At 51.5% G+C, this 18,386-nt stretch overlaps 1 protein-coding gene across 3 annotated transcripts in view; it reads left to right on the top strand.

Moving 5' to 3' along the window:
* The window catches only part of LOC122365896 (zinc finger MIZ domain-containing protein 1-like), a 138,281-nt gene that overhangs the window by 110,983 nt on the left and 8,912 nt on the right, over positions 1-18,386 (top strand). For 2 of the 3 annotated variants that reach the window (XM_043337509.1, XM_043337512.1), the window contains 4 exons: positions 3,368-3,508; positions 5,547-5,663; positions 7,538-7,914; positions 14,919-15,061. In XM_043337509.1, the coding sequence (XP_043193444.1) occupies positions 3,368-3,508; positions 5,547-5,663; positions 7,538-7,914; positions 14,919-15,061 (778 nt within the window). The remainder of the gene's footprint in view (positions 1-3,367; positions 3,509-5,546; positions 5,664-7,537; positions 7,915-14,918; positions 15,062-18,386) is intronic. The other variant, XM_043337511.1, reaches the window with a different exon arrangement.

Here is an 18,386-nt window from a genome sequence, read left to right as displayed (position 1 = left end):
AATCCTAACTATCCTATCCTGTCATAATAGGACGTGTTCCAGGGTTTCACTTCAGTACGTTGACTCAATGGCGCTTAGATCAATAATTATAGTTCGTTTTTCTTAAGTTTGCCCCTCACTGTAAACGTCTTTTTGAACACAGCACGAGAATTGCTAGCTGAATTGCTGAGAAAACTGGTTGGCGCACATTGTATTGGAGATATGAATAATATTTTCAAAATAAGTTTTGAACACCGACGATGTAACGTTAATGTTAAACGCCGTGCAATTTATTAATTACTTCAGACATAATTCATGAGAAGTCGTCTATCACTGTGGAGCTGTAGGTATGGGTAAATACGAGCTATGAGTCTGTGAAATAGTAAACGAATTTGGTAAAATTGATCGTCTGTGAAATCTGGTGAAATCAATGTGCGCCAACCAGTTTTCTCAGTAATTCAGCTAGCAATTCTCGTGCTGTGTTCAAAAAGACGTTTACAGTGAGGGGCAAACTTAAGAAAAACGAACTATACCTACTTCTACAGAATTAATAGTCTAAAAACATTCCCATATTCGGCCATCTTACTCTGCCTTCCCACGGCTTTCCCAGATCTAACCAGGGACACCCTCTTCTAACGTCACAATGACGTCATCACACCATGTCACCACCGTGACGCGACTGACACGTCGTGACACACTGCGGTGTCACCGGCGACCACGGCGCGCCAGCGCGGCGCCGGGGCACCCCAAAGTGTTGACGTTTGTTTGACCCGATCACGCGCAGTTTGGTGCCCCTGACGCCAGACCGGCGCCATGGGTGTAAACAAAATAAACCAAACTGGCGGGGTGTCTGAGTGTGGTCAGCGCTAGGGATTGTAGGAGGGAAGGGGTATGTACACTTGGCTCCTGTTATTCTATCGGGAGCTCTAAGGACCGGGGCTGAAATTGTACTGGTATCGTCTATCACCAAAAATAGCAATTTAAACACAATAAATGTATCGTTATTCCTACTTAATATGGATATGCATCTTAGTGTATTATAAAATGCACTGAAAGGTCAAGGCTCTCATAAGCTGCATCCGTTGATTTTAACAAATGTATAAGGAATAAAAACAAAAGATGATTGTTACCAGTTTGACATCAACTTTCTCTTATTGTTTTTTTTTTACTCCTCCCCTATTCCGTTAACTTAGTGAGTACTATTTATCCAGTTAAATTACCAATCTGTGAAATGACGTTGCTTTGAGTTGATTCTGATCCTGTTCATGGCTGTCCGTTTTTTTTCCAGACTGTTGTCTGTCAGTCTGTGTTTCTCCAGTCCGTGAGTGGGAGCTGTGTGACCCTGTGCTCCTTAGGAAAGGTAGCCGCGTGATCCCTGTGGTAACTAGGTAATTTAGCTGTTCGACAATGTCCATACCCATACAAACATCCACATTCCACGTAGACTTGCTCATATTTCTAACCAGCTTTGATGAAGCAAACATGAATTCCGGTCTTTTATTTTTATCCTGTGTCTTTGTAAAATAAGTCCAGAGTTTGGCTTGGTCCCGAAAATGCTCGCAACCTAAATGCTTTAGTTTCACGGGCTTAGCTTACAACGACCTCATAGAAGAGTTTTCCTAGGGATTTACGTTGTTCTTGACATTGTCCAGTGTGATGTCAATACTTTTTAGTTGAATGTAAAGCCGTGATTATGTAAATAACAGTGTGATCGTTACTACAAGTCCTGTTACCGTGTGTCCACTGTCCAGCACTGCTTAGTGTCGTGTTTGTGTGTGTTTGCTTTTCCTTCATCCATTGCCAGCCTATGTCCTTTACCCAATCTTTAGCTGCATATTAGCCCGCGACCTGGTGGGGGGGGGGGGCTATTTTTTGCCCCCCTCTAGACTTTTCGATATATCTCCAGAACCGCTGCGCCGATCGTCACCAAACTTTCAGTACCCTCCCGGACATCAATTTTACACATTGTGACTAATTTTTTTTTTCCAAAAGCTATGATAGGTTGGCCGGAAATGACGTCAGAGTGACGTCATGTTCTGCCGTTTTCGACCCAAAAAAGGGTTTCGCGGGAAGAGCTGTCAGGCCTATAGCTTTGCAAATACAGAAAAATGATAAAGACATAAAAGCTGTAGAATTGACAGGGCTACAAAACTGCTATCTCGGATTTTTGGAATTTTTTGATTTTGACCCCCAAAAATCAAAAAATAATTTTTTTTGGATATAATCATCGAAAAATCCAAAAAGTTTTTTGAATTTCGCAAAAACCGGAATATATGTGATAGTCCTTACCGCCTTCCATCCACATACCAAATTTGAGATTGATACCTCTTTTTTTTGGCGAAGTTACAGCGAAAAAACTGTTCAAAATTGATGACGTCAAATTTTCAAACTCAATTTTTAGCAATTCTAGACCCCGTAGCGCAAAACAAAGACCACCATTAGACTCCCCGTGACGAGCTGCATCGAAACAATACCCATTTTATGCAAAACTATCAACTTTAAAATTTGACCTTTTTTGGCCTGACCTTGACCTGACCTTGACCTGAACTTCACCAGAAAGTGGCCTAAGCCATACCTGATAGTCTTATAACCAACATCATTGAGTTGGAAATGAAAAATTGGCCATAAAACATGCATCACACAACCTTAGTAAAGTTGGGCTCATGTGACCTGACCTGTGACCCTTGGTGACCTGACCTGGTGCCTGACCTGGTTTTGTCAGTGACCTCTAATAGCAACATATCTACTAGGCAACTGACGCCCTATCGCTGATTCTCGACAAAATGCGTTTTTTTCGGTGTTATAGCGCATTCCCTATATGACCCGTGAACGGTGAAACATGTCATCTTTGACCTGACCTGTGACGTCATCGGTGACCCCGAGGTCAATGAAATTTGGTTTCCCTCAACAAATTTGACAGGCCTTTCGAACGCCGTTTGAATTTTGAGGATCCGTCCAGTGGTTTTGGAGATACGAGGGGGGGCAAAAAATAGCCCCCCCCCCCACCAGGTCGCGTTATAAACAGACCCCACCAGGGCGCGGGCTAGTACCTATTGGAAGCTTTTGAAAATTTAGTTCCGGAAACGCAATTGAAGGAATCGTTACCGAAGAGTAAACAAGGAGTCGATAGCAGTTAACATATTTTTTAGTCATTCATTCATTCATTCATTCATTCGTTCATTCATTCATTTATTCATTCATTCATTCATTCATTCGTTCGTTCGTTTGTTCGTTCATTCCAGCAACCATTCAATAAGTCGCTTCTTCACTACCTGGGCCAAGTTAACCCACTCCGCTCTTACCTCCTCTTGCCGCCATTTGTCCCCACACAACACCCCACCCACCCCGTACCCCACCCTGACACTCGCCCCTCCCCCTTCGCCCACAGCAGGGGATGATCCCTAACGGGATGTATGTGCGCGGTATGAACCCGAGTATGATGGGCGGACGGGCGGCGCCATACCCGAGTCCAGCTATGCATATGGCACAGAAGAGGGCAGGGCAGTTCCCCGGCGCAATGCCCGCACAGGTGAGAATAAAAGGGGGAACAGAAGGAGAACAGAAAGGGAACAGAGAAAGCTGGGTGACTGGTGAGGAGAGGGAAACGCCGGGCTCCGAGAAGAGAAACGAATTCCTTGGGAGCATGACACGCTAGAAAACAAAACAATGGTGATTGGGCGCTTGATGATGTTTTGGAGGCCTAGAAGGTGTAACTTTGTAAGAAATAGTGGAATTTAAAACATGTCAGACAAACATTTAAAAAGATGCAACAACTGCAGGCGTTGACGTAGGTAAAAGCCGTGTCAGTAATGCATTTACGGAGACAATTGTTGCGGGAGAAGAGCGACTGTTTGCATTGGTACGCCGTTGGCTGTACACTTATCAATTTGAGCTCATAAACATCACTTATGTCGACCTTTCCGAGTGTATAGATCAGCCGCTTACCAACCCCGTCTCACGGCCGGGCGGTCGGGCGTGAAATCCGTCCGCTCTGCTGTCGCCGCCACGGGTGTGCTCTTCATTGCCTCGGGGGCCACGGGTCGATTGGCAGAGAGAGGCCGCCGCCAGGGGTGACGCCACGCTGCCCGTGGTATCTCAGAGGGTGCAAAGGGGTCAACCTGTCTCCACAGAGCAGGGGCGGAGCTAGGTGTGAAAATTGGGGGGGGGGGGTTAGAGCAAAGGATGATGAATGATGATGGCACTTACGTGGTTTATGGCCAAATAGGTGAAAAATTGTGGGATCGGATGATGAGTTTTTATCAGAAACTCAGTTACGTCTGTGAGAACTATTGTCATTTTGCTGATAAATGCTGAGGAGTCAAGTTCCTTGCCCGGATGATAGTTACCGGACCGAGTGACGACATGGTCGGTACAGCCTCCAACAGAGGACGGTCGATCGTCGGCTGGTACAGTCTCAAACACAGCTCTGGTTGCGCCCGGCGGCTAATTTATGCATGAGATTCAGGAGCAATGGTGGTGCGAGGAGAGGAGAGAGAGATAGGGAGAGAGAGAGAGAGAGAGAGAGAGAGAGAGAGAGAGAGAGAGAGAGAGAGAGAGAGAGAGAGAGAGAGAGAGAGAGAGAGAGAGAGAGAGAGAGAGAAGAGAGAGAGAGAGGCGGTGGAGGAAGGTGCCTTGATGCAGAGTACCCGAGGGCGAAAACAGAATGAGCAAGTGTTATTCCGTGACGCTGGGTCCCGAAAATGGAGAGTTCAGTAAAGCATAATAAAATTTACGACTTGCCAATATGGTGCAAGCGACAGAATTCAGTCTCCCCAACATTTGGAACCATGCGGAGTGTTATGTCTTGCAAACGACCGCCACTTGTTGCATATGCACTCAAATGTTTTCCACATTGCCCGTATAACACACTCAAACACATATGCAAAGTCTGTAAACCAGTCGATCCAGCGTTATGAACCACCCCTCGTCGCAAACGACGCGTCGTCGGCGTCGACGTCGACGGGAAATCCTGGTGACGGCGGGCGCCTGTTAAGTCGGTATAAAATACGACGCGCCGCCGGGCCTGACGCGATTTATCAACGATCTGTAGGCGCGGCGCGGCCCGGAGCGACGCGATGGGATAAAACAACGGCGGCGACGGAGAATATACCGGGAAGGGGAGAGGTGGAGGACGGGAGAAGGGGAAAACTGTGAGCGAGAATATTGGATAGGAAATGGGGTTGGATTGGTTGGTAAATTGAGCTGTTTGTTCACACTACAACAAAGTTGACAATACATGGATAAAGTTGTCAGTGGTTGTGACATTATCGATGGTTGTACTGCATTTTGTAAACACGAATGAGCAAAGGAGCACTATGTTGCATAAACTCGTTTTCTGCCATATTAGTCATACCTACACCCAGGCTCTTGTCTCGATACCGAATTTCGCATTTTTATTACTTTTTCTCATTGATAGCTTTACATATATGCTCCAGTTTGAATTGATGTCACTTATTGGTCTTAATCAGTTGCTCACTCTAAAAAGCGTACCTACTTTACAGCACGTTCTCGCCATTTCCCGCTCCCCTTCCGCCCGGTGTTGACGGCTCTGTACCGCCCTGTTTCAGTACGGCGGAGCGCAGTACGGAGCGGCGCACCCCCAGATGGCTCAGAGGGGCGCTGCGAACCAGTACGGCCAGTACCCCGTGCAGCAGCCGCTACCCTCGCAGTTCCCTCCCAACCAGGTAAGAAACAAGGATAGAGCTGCGTTAAAAAGGTCTAAATGGGCGTCCGTTCGTAACAACCCCGTAGAAAAGCCACTTCCCTCACAATTCCCTCCCAACCAAGTAAGAAACGTGACACTGTTGGCAAAAAGTTCTAGTAACGATATGGCAAATTTTGTTCCAACCAGGTAAGAAAAGTTGATAGAATTGGATTGGGAAGGTCAGACCAAACACCACTATATCCAGCCCCAGCCGGTGACCTCTGGTAACCTGCAGTCCCTCCTCTTTCCTCTCCATCCACTGCCACCGCTTTCCCTTACCCGGTAGCCATAGATCCTACGCTGTAGGGCGGAGCCGTCAGTTACGCACATTGTGCGTCCGGTGACCCTCGCTGTGCGTCTCCTCTGCACACTCCTCCCGGCCTCTGCCTCTCTGGCTAGAGCCAGTTTGAGCCACCGCCCGGCCCCGGTGGACCTCTGCAGTGTTGCAGTGATGCACCGTGCACCCGAACCCGACCCCGACCCCCTGTGAGGCCAGCGGGCCATCCCGGTGCTCAGTGCGGCGAAATATGGCGCCGTCGCGGCGTGCACCGGCGCACTGGTGACGTGTGGTGATGTGGCAGAGACGTGCAGCGGCGCAGCGGGCGGGCGGTGGTCGTCCGCCGCGGTCACTCGAGCTGTGGGGGAGAGGGGAGGGAAGGTAGAGAAAAGGAGTGACCGCAGTAGGAGGAGGGGTAGAGCTGAGAGGAAGCCACTGACCTCAGCTGATCAACCAGCTACGTCAAAGAAGGCGGGGACAGCTAAGCGGATGCTTCTTGCGATGACCGATCATTTGTTTCTCTTGAAAATTGGTGATTTCAAGGAACTTCCTACTTAACGGAATGGGGAAGAGGAATTTATATGAAGTACCTTGCGTTTGCCTATATTAGCGTAGCTAAACATTGCCCACTTGCGGAACCTTTTTTCCTATTGTTTGACTAGTATGAGTATTCCTCGTCTCCCGAATCTGTTTGTTAACAGCGACCCGCCTTGCGACTATATCCGGTACCTATATCCGTCATCTTTGTGTAGCCGACCCAATCGTGAACTCCTCGCCTCCTTGCCTTTAGCCCGGGAAACGCGTCGGCGGACCTCCGATGACGTCACTGGTGGAGCTGTGACGTCACTGGGATGTTTACCGCACCAGAAACCTCCAGGGATGTCAGAGAATAGAGTCGGCTTATTGCGTTTGTTTCGCGGTACTTCTGTGGCGTGTTTCCGTTATCGAGATGTGGCGCCCTTCCTGGTCAACTCATTTCATTTTAAATAGGTACTTTTCTTCGCAGTAAACAGAGAGTCAAAGCTGCCTAGTCGAAAGACCTTTCAATGACCTAGTTAGATAGCTCGTAGATTAGATAGCTCTCACAGATAAACGACCCTAAAACAGGATGTTTAAATGATATCGAGAGATAACTTGGAGCGCGTCCGACGTCACGCGTACGCGGTCGATCGTACTTTCATATTGACACGATGGAGCCACAATAGGAATGACTCAGCAGACCTCACTAGCACTCCCACGCACGCAGAGCCGTCTCGGGTGGCTCCAGATTGCGCGACCGTCTCCGCTATCGACGTTCGACCGTGAACCGGAAGTGCGGGGTCCGATAGCCGCCCCCCCGACCGGAAGTGCCCAGTGCTGGCCCATCGGGAAAAGGTCACGCGATTGGAGGAAGTTAAATCGGGTGCGGGGATAACAGGACACGAAGAAGATATATTTTCTTGTTCATTCGGTCGACAAACTGCTTCACGGCTATCGCACGATAACGACGATAACTGAGCCCTGCAAAACCTTGTTGTTTTTTGTATGTCATCTCACTCGGTTCTCAGTTCTCACTCGACGTGTACCCCTCTTCACAGGGCGGCCTCCGACCAGGCATGAGGCCAGCCTCTCCCTACGGCGGCCCCATGGGCGGCCAAATGCCCTACGGCAACGGCAACCAATACTCCGGGAACGGCAACCAGTACTCCGGCAACGGCGGCAACTTCTATGGCAACATGGAGGGCGCTGGAGGCGCGATGACGCCACAGATGACCGGAGGGGTCATGAACAACGGCACCATGGGTCAGATGCCCGCGGGGGCGGGGATGACCGGAATGGGAGGCATGAACCCAGCCGGAGCGATGCCCGGAGCCGCAGGCAACATGCAGCAGCAACAGCAGCAGCAGCAACAGCAACAACAGCAGCAGCCGCAGCAACCGCCGCAGCAGCAGCAGGGCCAACAAGGCATCCCCAGGTCAGTGAAGGCTTCTGAAAGCTTCTTAGCTTCTTATATGCGGGTGATGGTTCATGTGACTTGCTGCTCTCTTTTGCGTTATGTATGACCGACGCTATTTTCAGCATCAACCTTTATATAACGCCATGCTCATGGTTCTACGAACCTGGTCTGAGTTAGATCCAAACCACCGCGGCGTCTGCTTTTATTATAATCATTCCAGAATTCATGCAGTCACCAAGGCAAGCTCGAAGTCTCTTTCAAACATAACCTCATCCTAGTTCAACATCGCTTTCCCTCGCGCGCATAGCTCCAGCCGCTCACTTCAAAGGAAGTTCCGCGACCTCCGCCCCCGTCGATTTCGACACTGGCTGGTCGTTGTCGACAGCGCAGTGTTCGTCGATCGTCGTTAACCGTCGACGGGAATGTGAATGGCTGTCTGCTGGCTCGGCGAGCCGACGGAGACGGTTATTCCGGGAGACTCAGGCAGAGTGGGAGTCTGAGTCAGCGGCCTGAGTCGGGGAGAGAGTAGAGAGTCGGCTGCCTCGGGACGGAACTGAGTCATGAGTCAACTGTCGGTATTGACACTCGAAGCATTATTATTCTGAGATATCCGAATATATTGGAGACGAGCAGACTGTACAGATACAGGAACTTGTTGTCGCATCCGTGCCAGTTTTGCGCTATCTCCGTTCAATGATAACATCTTGTCGGCTAAAGCTACCTACATTTTCCTGTCCACTCTCGCATTTGTCGTATTGTGTGCGATTATGCCTCGGGCTCTAAATTGTCTGGTCACTCGCCTATCAGACCATTCTCTTTCGCCTCGTCTCGCCTTAGTTTTACCCTCGTCCCCCCATACCACCAACTTATCCGACGTGTTAAGCGTCTGGCAGGCGGCAACAGCCAGTTGTCACCCTCTGCCAGCGCCGACAGGCGACCACCGCCGCCGGTGCCGTCGACGCCCTCGTCGCCGTCGACTTTAACCCTCCCCACCACCACCACCAACGCCGCCGCCGCCGCCGCCGCCGCCGCCGCTGCCGTCGTCGTCGTCGTTTTCGACGCTAGCAGTGCCATGAGAGCGCGCTGCCAGCGGTTCCGTCGAACCGTTGCGGGCCGGTTGGGGAATGTTGCCGGCTGGCGCCGGCCAGCCACCGCGCCGTGTCGGTTGGCACCTCCTCACGGAGTGTTGACCCATGCGTCCGGCCCGTGAGGATTTGGCAGCGAGACTGGACGGCCGAGCTGGACGGCCAGGGTCGCCGCCGGACGTTGACCCAGGGGTGGTTGTCAAGGGTTCGTTGTTGTTGGTCCGTGTCTTGGTATTCGTCCGATTTAGGCTATCCATTACCGGTTAATATATTCGCTAAGGACTTTTTTCATCCTGCAGAGTTACCTATTACTCGTTAACCTTTTTCGTGGTGCGTCGAGGCTGTCATAAATGAACTGAGTCGCTTTCGTTATTTGTTTGTTTCATTTCCTAGTGCTCACTATCTGCATTCCTAGTCTCTGTAGGCGTGTTTACTTTTCCTGTAACCGCTCCCCTAAATTTCCTCCTGTTCCACACCCTTCTCCAGTTTGTCTCATGTGCTATATCTGTCTCACTGTCGCTTCCCCGTCTGGGGCAGTGGGGGGGGGGGGGGGTCGAGTCTGGGCGCGGCGCGACGCGAGAATGCCGTGCACGTTGTCTGCCCGCCTCCGCGCGCTAAACCTCGCCCCTTGTGACAAATTTGGCGCGCTATAGATGAGCGATGGTGCATGTCTACCCTAGCCGGCGTTTTGTCGAGAGGCTGAGTCGACGTCCAATCGCATCTCAAAACAATGCGTAGCGTAGCGTAACAAAACATTTATCTTCATGCGTGCGTGTGCTCTTTGAAGAGTTTTCTCGCCGAGGTAAACTTACACGGCAAAAACTGCTGCCTTGAAAAGGCCGCCTGAGTTGAGCGGTCGCTGAAAGATGTTGAGGTCACGCTGTCACTGACAGCTTGAGTGACAGTCCACGCAATCCGTCAGCTGCTTGTCACCCTGACAGCTTGTGGTGTCAGCCGAAACGAGCTGACTGAGATACGATGACACACGGTGTCACCAAGATAACACAGGTGTTGTCACGGTCACACGGGGTAGCTACCGATGGTCGGGGAATAGTTAAGAGGCTTAGAAGATCTCGTGCTAAGTGTTAGTCAGGAGAGACCCTTGAGGCTTGGTTAGTGAATCGTAGGATGGATTGATTCTTAGACGCCTATAGGACCAAGTGACACCCTTTGCATGGCCTTTGTTATTCGGCTGTATCATTCATGGGTAGCTTTGACAGGACAAATGTCATCGGCGCCGACTTACGAATGGCAGCCGAGTAATTCAGTAGTGGCGGTGCATTGTTTGTTTGGCAGCGTAATCGCCCTCATCCATCATAAGATGAATGGCCGCGCTGGTGGCAGCCACGGGTTGCAGTGGGTAGGCTTGTACGGCAACAAAGTCAGCAACAGGTGACTCGCTCACCTGTGAAGTCGTTTGTCAATGTGTGAGGATCGTCCTGTCCCGGCCGGGTCTGACATATGTCGTCAGGTGTGGGCACCTTGTTCGTGATAGTGGTGACGGGGGATGTTTAACGAGAGGGGGATGGGGAGAGGGGCGTTCTTCAAGCGTGCCAACGACTCTCCTCCGCTGAGTGGCCCAATTATGTGCGCAGCCGACATGTCACTCACATGGGCTCCGGTGATATTTATCAAACAGCTCAACTCTCCTGACTTATCACACCTGACCGATATGCTCAGTTAGTCAGCGGCAGCACGTGCGCTATTTGCGGCACCCCCTCCCGCCGGCCGGCGCACCGTCAGTTGCCAGATTTGTGCCAGATGGCGGCGGCCGTGTCGCCCTCGTCGGCGTCGGTCTGGCGCCTGAGTCAGCCGGCCGGCGTGACGTCACGGACGCGCTGCCAGATGAGTGCCAGATCGACCGCGGACAGCCGCAGGGCAGACGCCCGGGCCGGTGCGCAGCGGCGGCGCCAGGCAGGCCGGCGAGGGGGGCGGGAGAGTGGGGTGGTGAAGGGAAACAGAAGGCACGAGGTATGAAGGAGAGGACGAAGAATGGCGAAGGGCGAAGGAAAGGAAAGCGCTACGATGAACGGGAGTGTCATGCGTAGTAGAAGAAAGGCCAGAGATGTTGCGAATTTCTGTTTACCTTTATCTGATCGTTCAGACGACATTGGTGTCAAATTTGCCGTATGCAAGTATCTTTGGAGTAGAGGTGGCAAAATGTGGACCCGAGGACCCGGTCCAAAGAACCAGTCTGGACCCATATGGGTCCAGACCGGTTCCTGGAAATTTTATGACGGGTCCAACCGGGTCCTACCATAAACTATACATCTTGGACACTACACATTATTGCAAAATATGAAGTGCATGAAGTGAATGTTTCTTTGCACACAGTAGCTCATGGGTATTCCCAGTGGGAAATAGGCTGTTTTACAAGATGCAACTAATGACACCTACAAGTAGTTTGTATTAATTGACTTTTGGGGAACGGGTCCAAATGGTTCCGATTCCAACTAAGACCGGGTCCGACTGGTTCCAGAAATGTCCAGCCGGGTCTGGTTCGAGTCTGGTTCCCAAAATTTTCATCTTTTGCCACCTCTACTTTGGAGTGTCCAGGCGTCTCCGACTAAGAAAAATTCCCGGCGCCGAATCAAACCACTGAAGTTATGTAAACCCCTACCGGTTGACAACAAATTTGGCACGCCCTGGCCCGCTCATAAAACCGACTTTGGCACTGCTTGCCAACCGACTGCGCGTCGCGGCGGGCCCTCGGAAGGTCATCTTTTTGTGTGCGCGACTGTATCCCGTTCCCCTTCGCCACGCTCTCACCCTCCCTGGGTGCAGCGTCCCCGGCTACGTTCCGCCCTCCCCTGTTGCTTTCCACGCGCCTGTTGTCCCGATCGGTGTGTCTTTGTTCGGCCTCTTTCTCTTCCCTCGCCCTCTCTCCTCGTTTTCGGCTCTGTTGTCAGCTGCGCATTCCTAGCAGTGAACGGTTTGGGAACATCAACACGCGGCCTCTATTCCGACCGACGGTAGTCTGGCAGCACTGGGTGTCTGCTGCCATATGGCACCTCTCGCATCTCATAAGACAGCGCTGTTTAGCCTCTGATGACGTCATCATGGCAGTGATGACGTTGATTTGGCGTTCATTACGCTTCATTTCTGAATGTGTTGACTTGCGGCGCTGGTTTGTTCAGTCGATACAAACGGGTCGCAACTGGTGTAGTTGTTAGTATTGCTATTTCATCGGAATAGTTATCGCTTTCAGACGGTATCAGAGGACAATTACAGGCTGACAGGCTGTTAGGCTGGTCGCTGGTGATTAGATTAACAGATATGGGCTGCCACATTTTACAGGAAGACCGTGTAGTGTAGGTAGAAACCTCCGGCACAATCCTTTGGTGCACCCAATCCGAATCCCGGGGTGTTGATAGTGTGAAATAAATGATGGAAAGCAATACCACGGGTTCATCGAAACAGCTGTTCGTCGTAAGTCTCTCGGCAGAAGGGATGGTGCAGTCTTACTTTCATCGGGAGATTCGGCGAATGGCTTCATTCATCACCAGTTTTTTCTTCTCTCGAGGCCTTGCGGGACATGCAGCTTTCGTCGGAATACAGGAAAACCTGGTTAATGTAATTGATTCTCTCCCAGGTACACCAGACAATAGCAGTCGGCTTCGAGTCAGTGGCATTCCATCGGGACAGTTTCGGAGAAATTTGTCCTTCAGCTGCAATCATCCCTTCAACCGATAGTGAACGCACAGGGGTGGCATTAAAACCGTCCCTTCACTACTGCACACAATGGGATGTCAGCTTATGACGCCATAGGCTCACTGTGTGACACGTATCGTTACGTCACAGGTTACGTTACGTTTGACGCACGTCTACATCAAAATTTGTCATCTTATTAGGTCATTGCATTGGTCTGAGGCTCGTATATAACTTTGCACGTGAGTTCGATAGGTTATCTGGAATGAAGTTATTTGAAGCTTGACTTCAAAGACAAACGAGAATACACGTTTTGTGTAGAGCTTACGGTAAAGTCACTGACTCTTTGAGGTCACCGCAGAGTCGCTGAACCTCTGTCGGATATCGTCGCCTGCGACGAAACTCTCCCACGACGTCCGTCGTCGCCGCCTCATTGATCGGTGGACGCTCTATATAGGGCCTTGGGTGGACGCGTTACTTTGTTTCATTTGGAACGGGGTCCACAGTGCCGCAGCCATTTGGGGGCGGCTGAGAGAATCCCCGATAGAAAGGAAGCACTGGAGACGGCGGTTACGAGCGGATGACTGAGTTGGTTTCGATATGTTCGGTGCTTGAGATCGAAGTTGCGAACCCATCGTAACACAAGCTTTCATTCGTTGCCTCTCCTTCATGTCTCTTCCATCTCTTATTGATTAAGCTTACAGATCATAGTGGCAATTGATGCCATTATTAGCCGATTATTGTTGTGTGCCTTTCATTGAGCCCTGCACAAACAATTATCTATTGTCTTGGTGACACTCAAGCCAGTTAGTGTTAATTGTTCATTTTTTTCTTATTGAACGTCACCCTTACGGGGCCGCTTCATGACACGGCCCTCTATCAACCGCCGTCTTATCCCCAAACCGGGTCTCAGGGCCTCTGTTGAGTCTACCCGCGTCTCGCCGTCTTGTCTCTGTTTTGGCTGTCAGCGCCGGCCGCCTGCCCCTCTCCTGCCTCCTTCGTCGAGCCGGCGTGACGCAATCAGAACCCCGGCGCGTCGCGTGCGGCCGTGGGCAAACAGTACGGGCCATCAGACGCCGGTTTTATCAATGATTGTGACCCTTGAAGCCACCGCGGCCGGCCGGGCGGTCGACCGAGGGACTTAATTCGTGCCGTGGCCGCGTGGCGGCGCCACCGGTCGGGATATCTCGCCGGCTGCAGCGGTGAGCCTTTTCCCACTCGGTAGCGAATTTCCGGGCGATGATCCGAGCGAGAGTCGAGAGGGGACCTCCGGCGGGGAAGAGAGAGGAGAGAGGAGGGAGAGGGGTGGACGCTTTGGGCTCGGAACAAATATGGTGGCGAGAAAGGACGGTAGCGAGCAGTCGGGGCTCGCGGTAATCATGTGAGCGTATTAGCAAATTGGATTATTCAGCCGGGAATTAAGTATTAGGAGAATGCGAGCGGTGAAGGGACTCTGTAAGACAAGTGAGCTGTTGAGGTTGTTGTGGATGCATGAACGTAATGTCATTTACGCCAGCTAAGCCTTGGTGATCTCTCACGAGAATACCCAGAGGCTAGATCCCTCGTAAGTGGCACTTTTCACATTGTCGGGGCGATTTCACTTCGTCCGTTTACCTATCGAACTTACTACACCGCCCACAATCGCAGCTTCCGATGGCTTCAAAGCCACCCCCCCCCCCTCCTCCCTTCCACACGTAGGAACACAATAGCTACACCCCCGCCCCGCCCCCACCCGTCCTCAGCCTCCGCCCCCTCCCCTGGTGGAGCAGTTTTCTGCGGCAGGCTGACGTCGGGTTGATTCGAGTTCCATTTTTGATGTGAGCGAGGTCCCTTTGGCGGTGCCCCAGCTCCAGTTGGCATCTCGGCTGACACGCGTCGTTGAAGCCTTTGAGCGAACGGCCTTGGTGTTCTCCGCATAAAATTAATGTGTATGTGCGTGGGTGGGTGTGTCGGCATGTCAAACCGTTGTTTTTTGGTCATGTAGGCACTCATTTGTTTTATATTCATCATTAAAACTTTTCTTCTGTTTTGCGATTCTGTATTTGTAATCGAGGCGTCATTAAAAGGCGTGTCTTTCCGGTGGTGCTTTTGTTGTGTATGGGTTGATTTCTTGTTCCTCTTGGCTCTTTGTTAATATCTATTGGTTAATTCCATGGACCATGACTGTCTATTGCTTACCCTCGCCCCGTATAACTTACAGGCTGCACCGTGACCCCACCCATTGTTTCCCAATCTGACAAACCCTTTAAACTCATCACTAACCACTGTATTTCTCTGTCCGTGTTTCAGGCCAATGTCTGGTAACGCGATGAACTACCAGCACTCGCCGATACCTGGCAACCCGACACCTCCTCTGACTCCGGCGGCCGGCCTGCCGTACATGAGTCCGGGCACCGACACCAAGCCCAACATGATGATGATGAACTCCTCCAGTGAGTGAGAGGGAGAGGGAAGGGAAGAAAGAGGGAGAGGGAGGGATGGAGGTGAAGGGAAGGGAAGGGTGGGGAGAGAAGCGGAAGGAAAGGGACCAAAGGTAGAATCGAAATTGTGGTGAGTAATTGCTTGGGTGAAAGAAGTGTTTTGCCCTTTGTGATCTCCAGCCCTTCTTCTTTATCAGGAAGGTTAAGCACCGTAACTTAACCAATATTTAAGAAACTTACGAAACATGTGCTCTTACGTCTTGACGATTTCAGTTTTGGGATTTAATTTCTTTGATACCAGAGCTTATCGTGATAGGTCTCAAGCACGTTCCGAGGCGCATCAGTTGATGCATGGATGAGTTCTCAAAAGTTAACTGGAAGACCGGTGCTACTTCAAGCCGTTCAGATTTGTCGTTTGGCTTTTAAGCGTGCCACATAAGTTACTCCAGCGCCGTCATTAATTTCTGCTGTTCTTTGTGTGCTGCTGTCATTGGCCGATGAGCTCGCAGACAAAACGGAGCACCTCACAAACATGGGACGCGCCTTACCAAAGACAGGCGTCTTTTCCGAGAAATATCGCACCGGATTTCCAAGTTCCAAGGATAAAAGCCTGCATAAATACTGCCACTCGTGTCTGGTCGACTAGTTGGCAGGCTGCCAGAAATCAGCGTGGCTTCAGGCGATTCTGCTGTCGGCACGCGTGCTGATTTGTCTCACAAATAGTCGTGGGGCGCCTCCATGCGGAGAAATAATAGGAATGAATGTGAACTGTATCTGCGACCCGGAAGGGTTCCTTTAGTGTGCCGTTACTCTAGTCTACCGTCTCTACTTCCATGAAGTGCAGACTGCTTGCGTGAAACGTCAAACCATGTAGCGGTTGAAGGGCAGATTTGGTTTTACAGCCAACAAATGGTGCTAGAGTAGTTTTAGTGGATATGATGGCGAACGAATATGCTTGTCTTGACTCCAGCTCGATGGTTTATTTTGTGCAATTTCTTTAAAATAGCATAGTATCGCTGTAAAAATAATTCTGGATGAAAAGCCTTTTTATCCGCCGTCATACAAAATGCTCCGTGTTGATAACCATCAACTTTTCACCCAGCCACCGACACCGAGTGTCTTATCACCGTCCTATTCCCGATCCACTGTCGTTTTTGCCAAAAACCGTACCTCGCCACCTGTACTGCGATTGGCTCGGACGGTATGCAATGGTCACGTGATCGCCCCAGGGTGCCAGGTGACGCCGGAGACAGGTGACCTTTGTTCACCCCTGACCTCTCCTGCGGGATCGAGCAACTGAGACTCCCTGAACCCAGGCCGTTTGTCTTTGATCTTGGGTTATATTCGCATACTATGCACACAGCGCAGTAGCGTGGTTGTCAATGCCAGCCACGTGTAGATGACACATTGGGACAATGATGTGAACCTGATAGCGCCATTAAATTCTGACGAACGTTCAGACATGAATAAGGTCTTAGATGAATTGAATCACCTTATTCATAGACGTGACAGAATAAATCCTGCATTGCTTTGTGAAACACTATGCTTCGTTCGCCATCCTCTATCCCTCCCACCGTTCGTTCTTTACCACCTTGGCATCTCTCATCATCTCTCGCGATATTCTCCGATCGTCGGCGGCACACAACGCCTGATCACTACCTACCTTCCTACGCTATACCGCCACCTCTACCGCCTGGACAGTTGGCGGTGTGGGCGGCGGGCGATGAGCTGCGGACGGGCTATGGACGATAGGCCCTGAGCGTCGGACGGTCTGGGAGGCCCCGGACGGCCACCTTCCTATTTCTGTCGTCGCCGACGCGGCGTCGACGCCAGTGTCGTCGGAGTCGACGCGGCCGGCCCGATCGGCGGCCGACGTGCCCAGTGCGCGCCGACGGCCCTATTTTTACACTCCGCCCGACGACAAAGTCAACAATTCGGTAACTTTGCTCATCGCCTTGCCAGCAACGCGGCGGAGCGGAGGGACGTCTGGGCAGCGGCGGCGGAGGTAGCGACGGAGAGGGGCAGCTAGGGCCAGATGCAGGGGTGGCAGAGGTCAGGGATGGGACTGGGGGAAGCTAAGCATCCATGATGACACTGAACGGTGGTCTACGATTTCTACGAACACTAATGATGATGCTGGTCCTGGCAGTTAGCGACGCCTGACCGAATCTAATCAATTACAAGAATGTTCATCTAACTCATGTTAGGTCACGCTCCTCATTCGCCTCTTCACCATCCAGATGCCATGTCTCTTTTCCATCCATCTCTTGGTGTCGGCAAACCTTCAGCGAATGCTCATGAGAGTCGACTATCGAGCACATGTGTTCTGCGTTTCACCGCCTGAGACCGCGAGAGCCCCACGCGCAGGCGGTGTCCAACCGCCTTGTCCTCATCCTGAGCTCAAGTGGGCCATCTAAATGCATCCCCGAGGTTCAGAGAAGACTGCCCACGTCAGCCTCGATCGGAAGCGGCTGGAGCTCGCCGTGCGGTTAGTTTGCAATATTGAACAGCTGGCGCCACTGCGTGGGGTGCTATGGCTCTCCTGACGAACCTTCTAAAATGTGTGGACGTTGAAGACTGGCGTCCAGGCGGTAGTGGGCAAGGGATCCTTCAGAGAAAGTCTGGGACTTCCCTAAGGAGAAGAGGTCGAGGTTCATGGGTGCCCTGTGGGCGAGGAGCGTGGGTGGAGGCCGGTGGTACTGCGTGGGGTAGTGATGCAGTGAGCAACCTCCACGCTGCTAGGTTGACCTTTACTTAACCGGGCCACGTTGCAGCGCAGATAAATTAAGACGCCTTCGCTCGCCCGTGCAAAGACCTTTCGCGTCTTGGGATCAGCTCGTGCCCACGCCCCTGGAATTGAACCGCAAAGTTCCAGTGGCTCTGCCCTCAACTGCATACTAACCACTAACCAGTGAATGGCTCACCTCAGACTGCCGACTTGGGTTTCCGGTACACCATATCCACAATGATTCGTTACCTACAATCCAGTTCCTTATTTTTCTCCGACGTCGTTCGAAAGGCCTCTTTCCCGGAAAGTCCTGTATTAACCCCATCCCCAGTCCCTTGTCGCCAGCAGTGGTGGAACTTCATTCTCTTTCTCATCGGCGTCGGCGGCGGCCGCGGAAAAATTCTCCGTCGGATCGTCGACCGCGACGTTCTGGCGCCGTTATTGGCGACTGCGCGTCGGCGTTAGGTTATTTACGACTGCTCGCGCCCGGCGGCGGAGAATATGTGGATGGATTTTCAGCCGGGTTCGCGCGGTTTGTGCAGTAATGCGCCTCCAGTCCGGTGGCGCGAGGCTGTCTCATTGGCCGGCGCGGTGGCGGGAGGCCGCCTC

Source organism: Amphibalanus amphitrite, unplaced genomic scaffold (assembly GCF_019059575.1).
Source record: "Amphibalanus amphitrite isolate SeventyFive unplaced genomic scaffold, NRLGWU_Aamphi_draft 000771F_arrow, whole genome shotgun sequence".
Classification (NCBI taxonomy): domain Eukaryota; kingdom Metazoa; phylum Arthropoda; class Thecostraca; order Balanomorpha; family Balanidae; genus Amphibalanus; species Amphibalanus amphitrite.
Note: the sequence above shows the minus strand (reverse complement) of the source record. Positions and strands in the feature narration are given on the sequence as shown.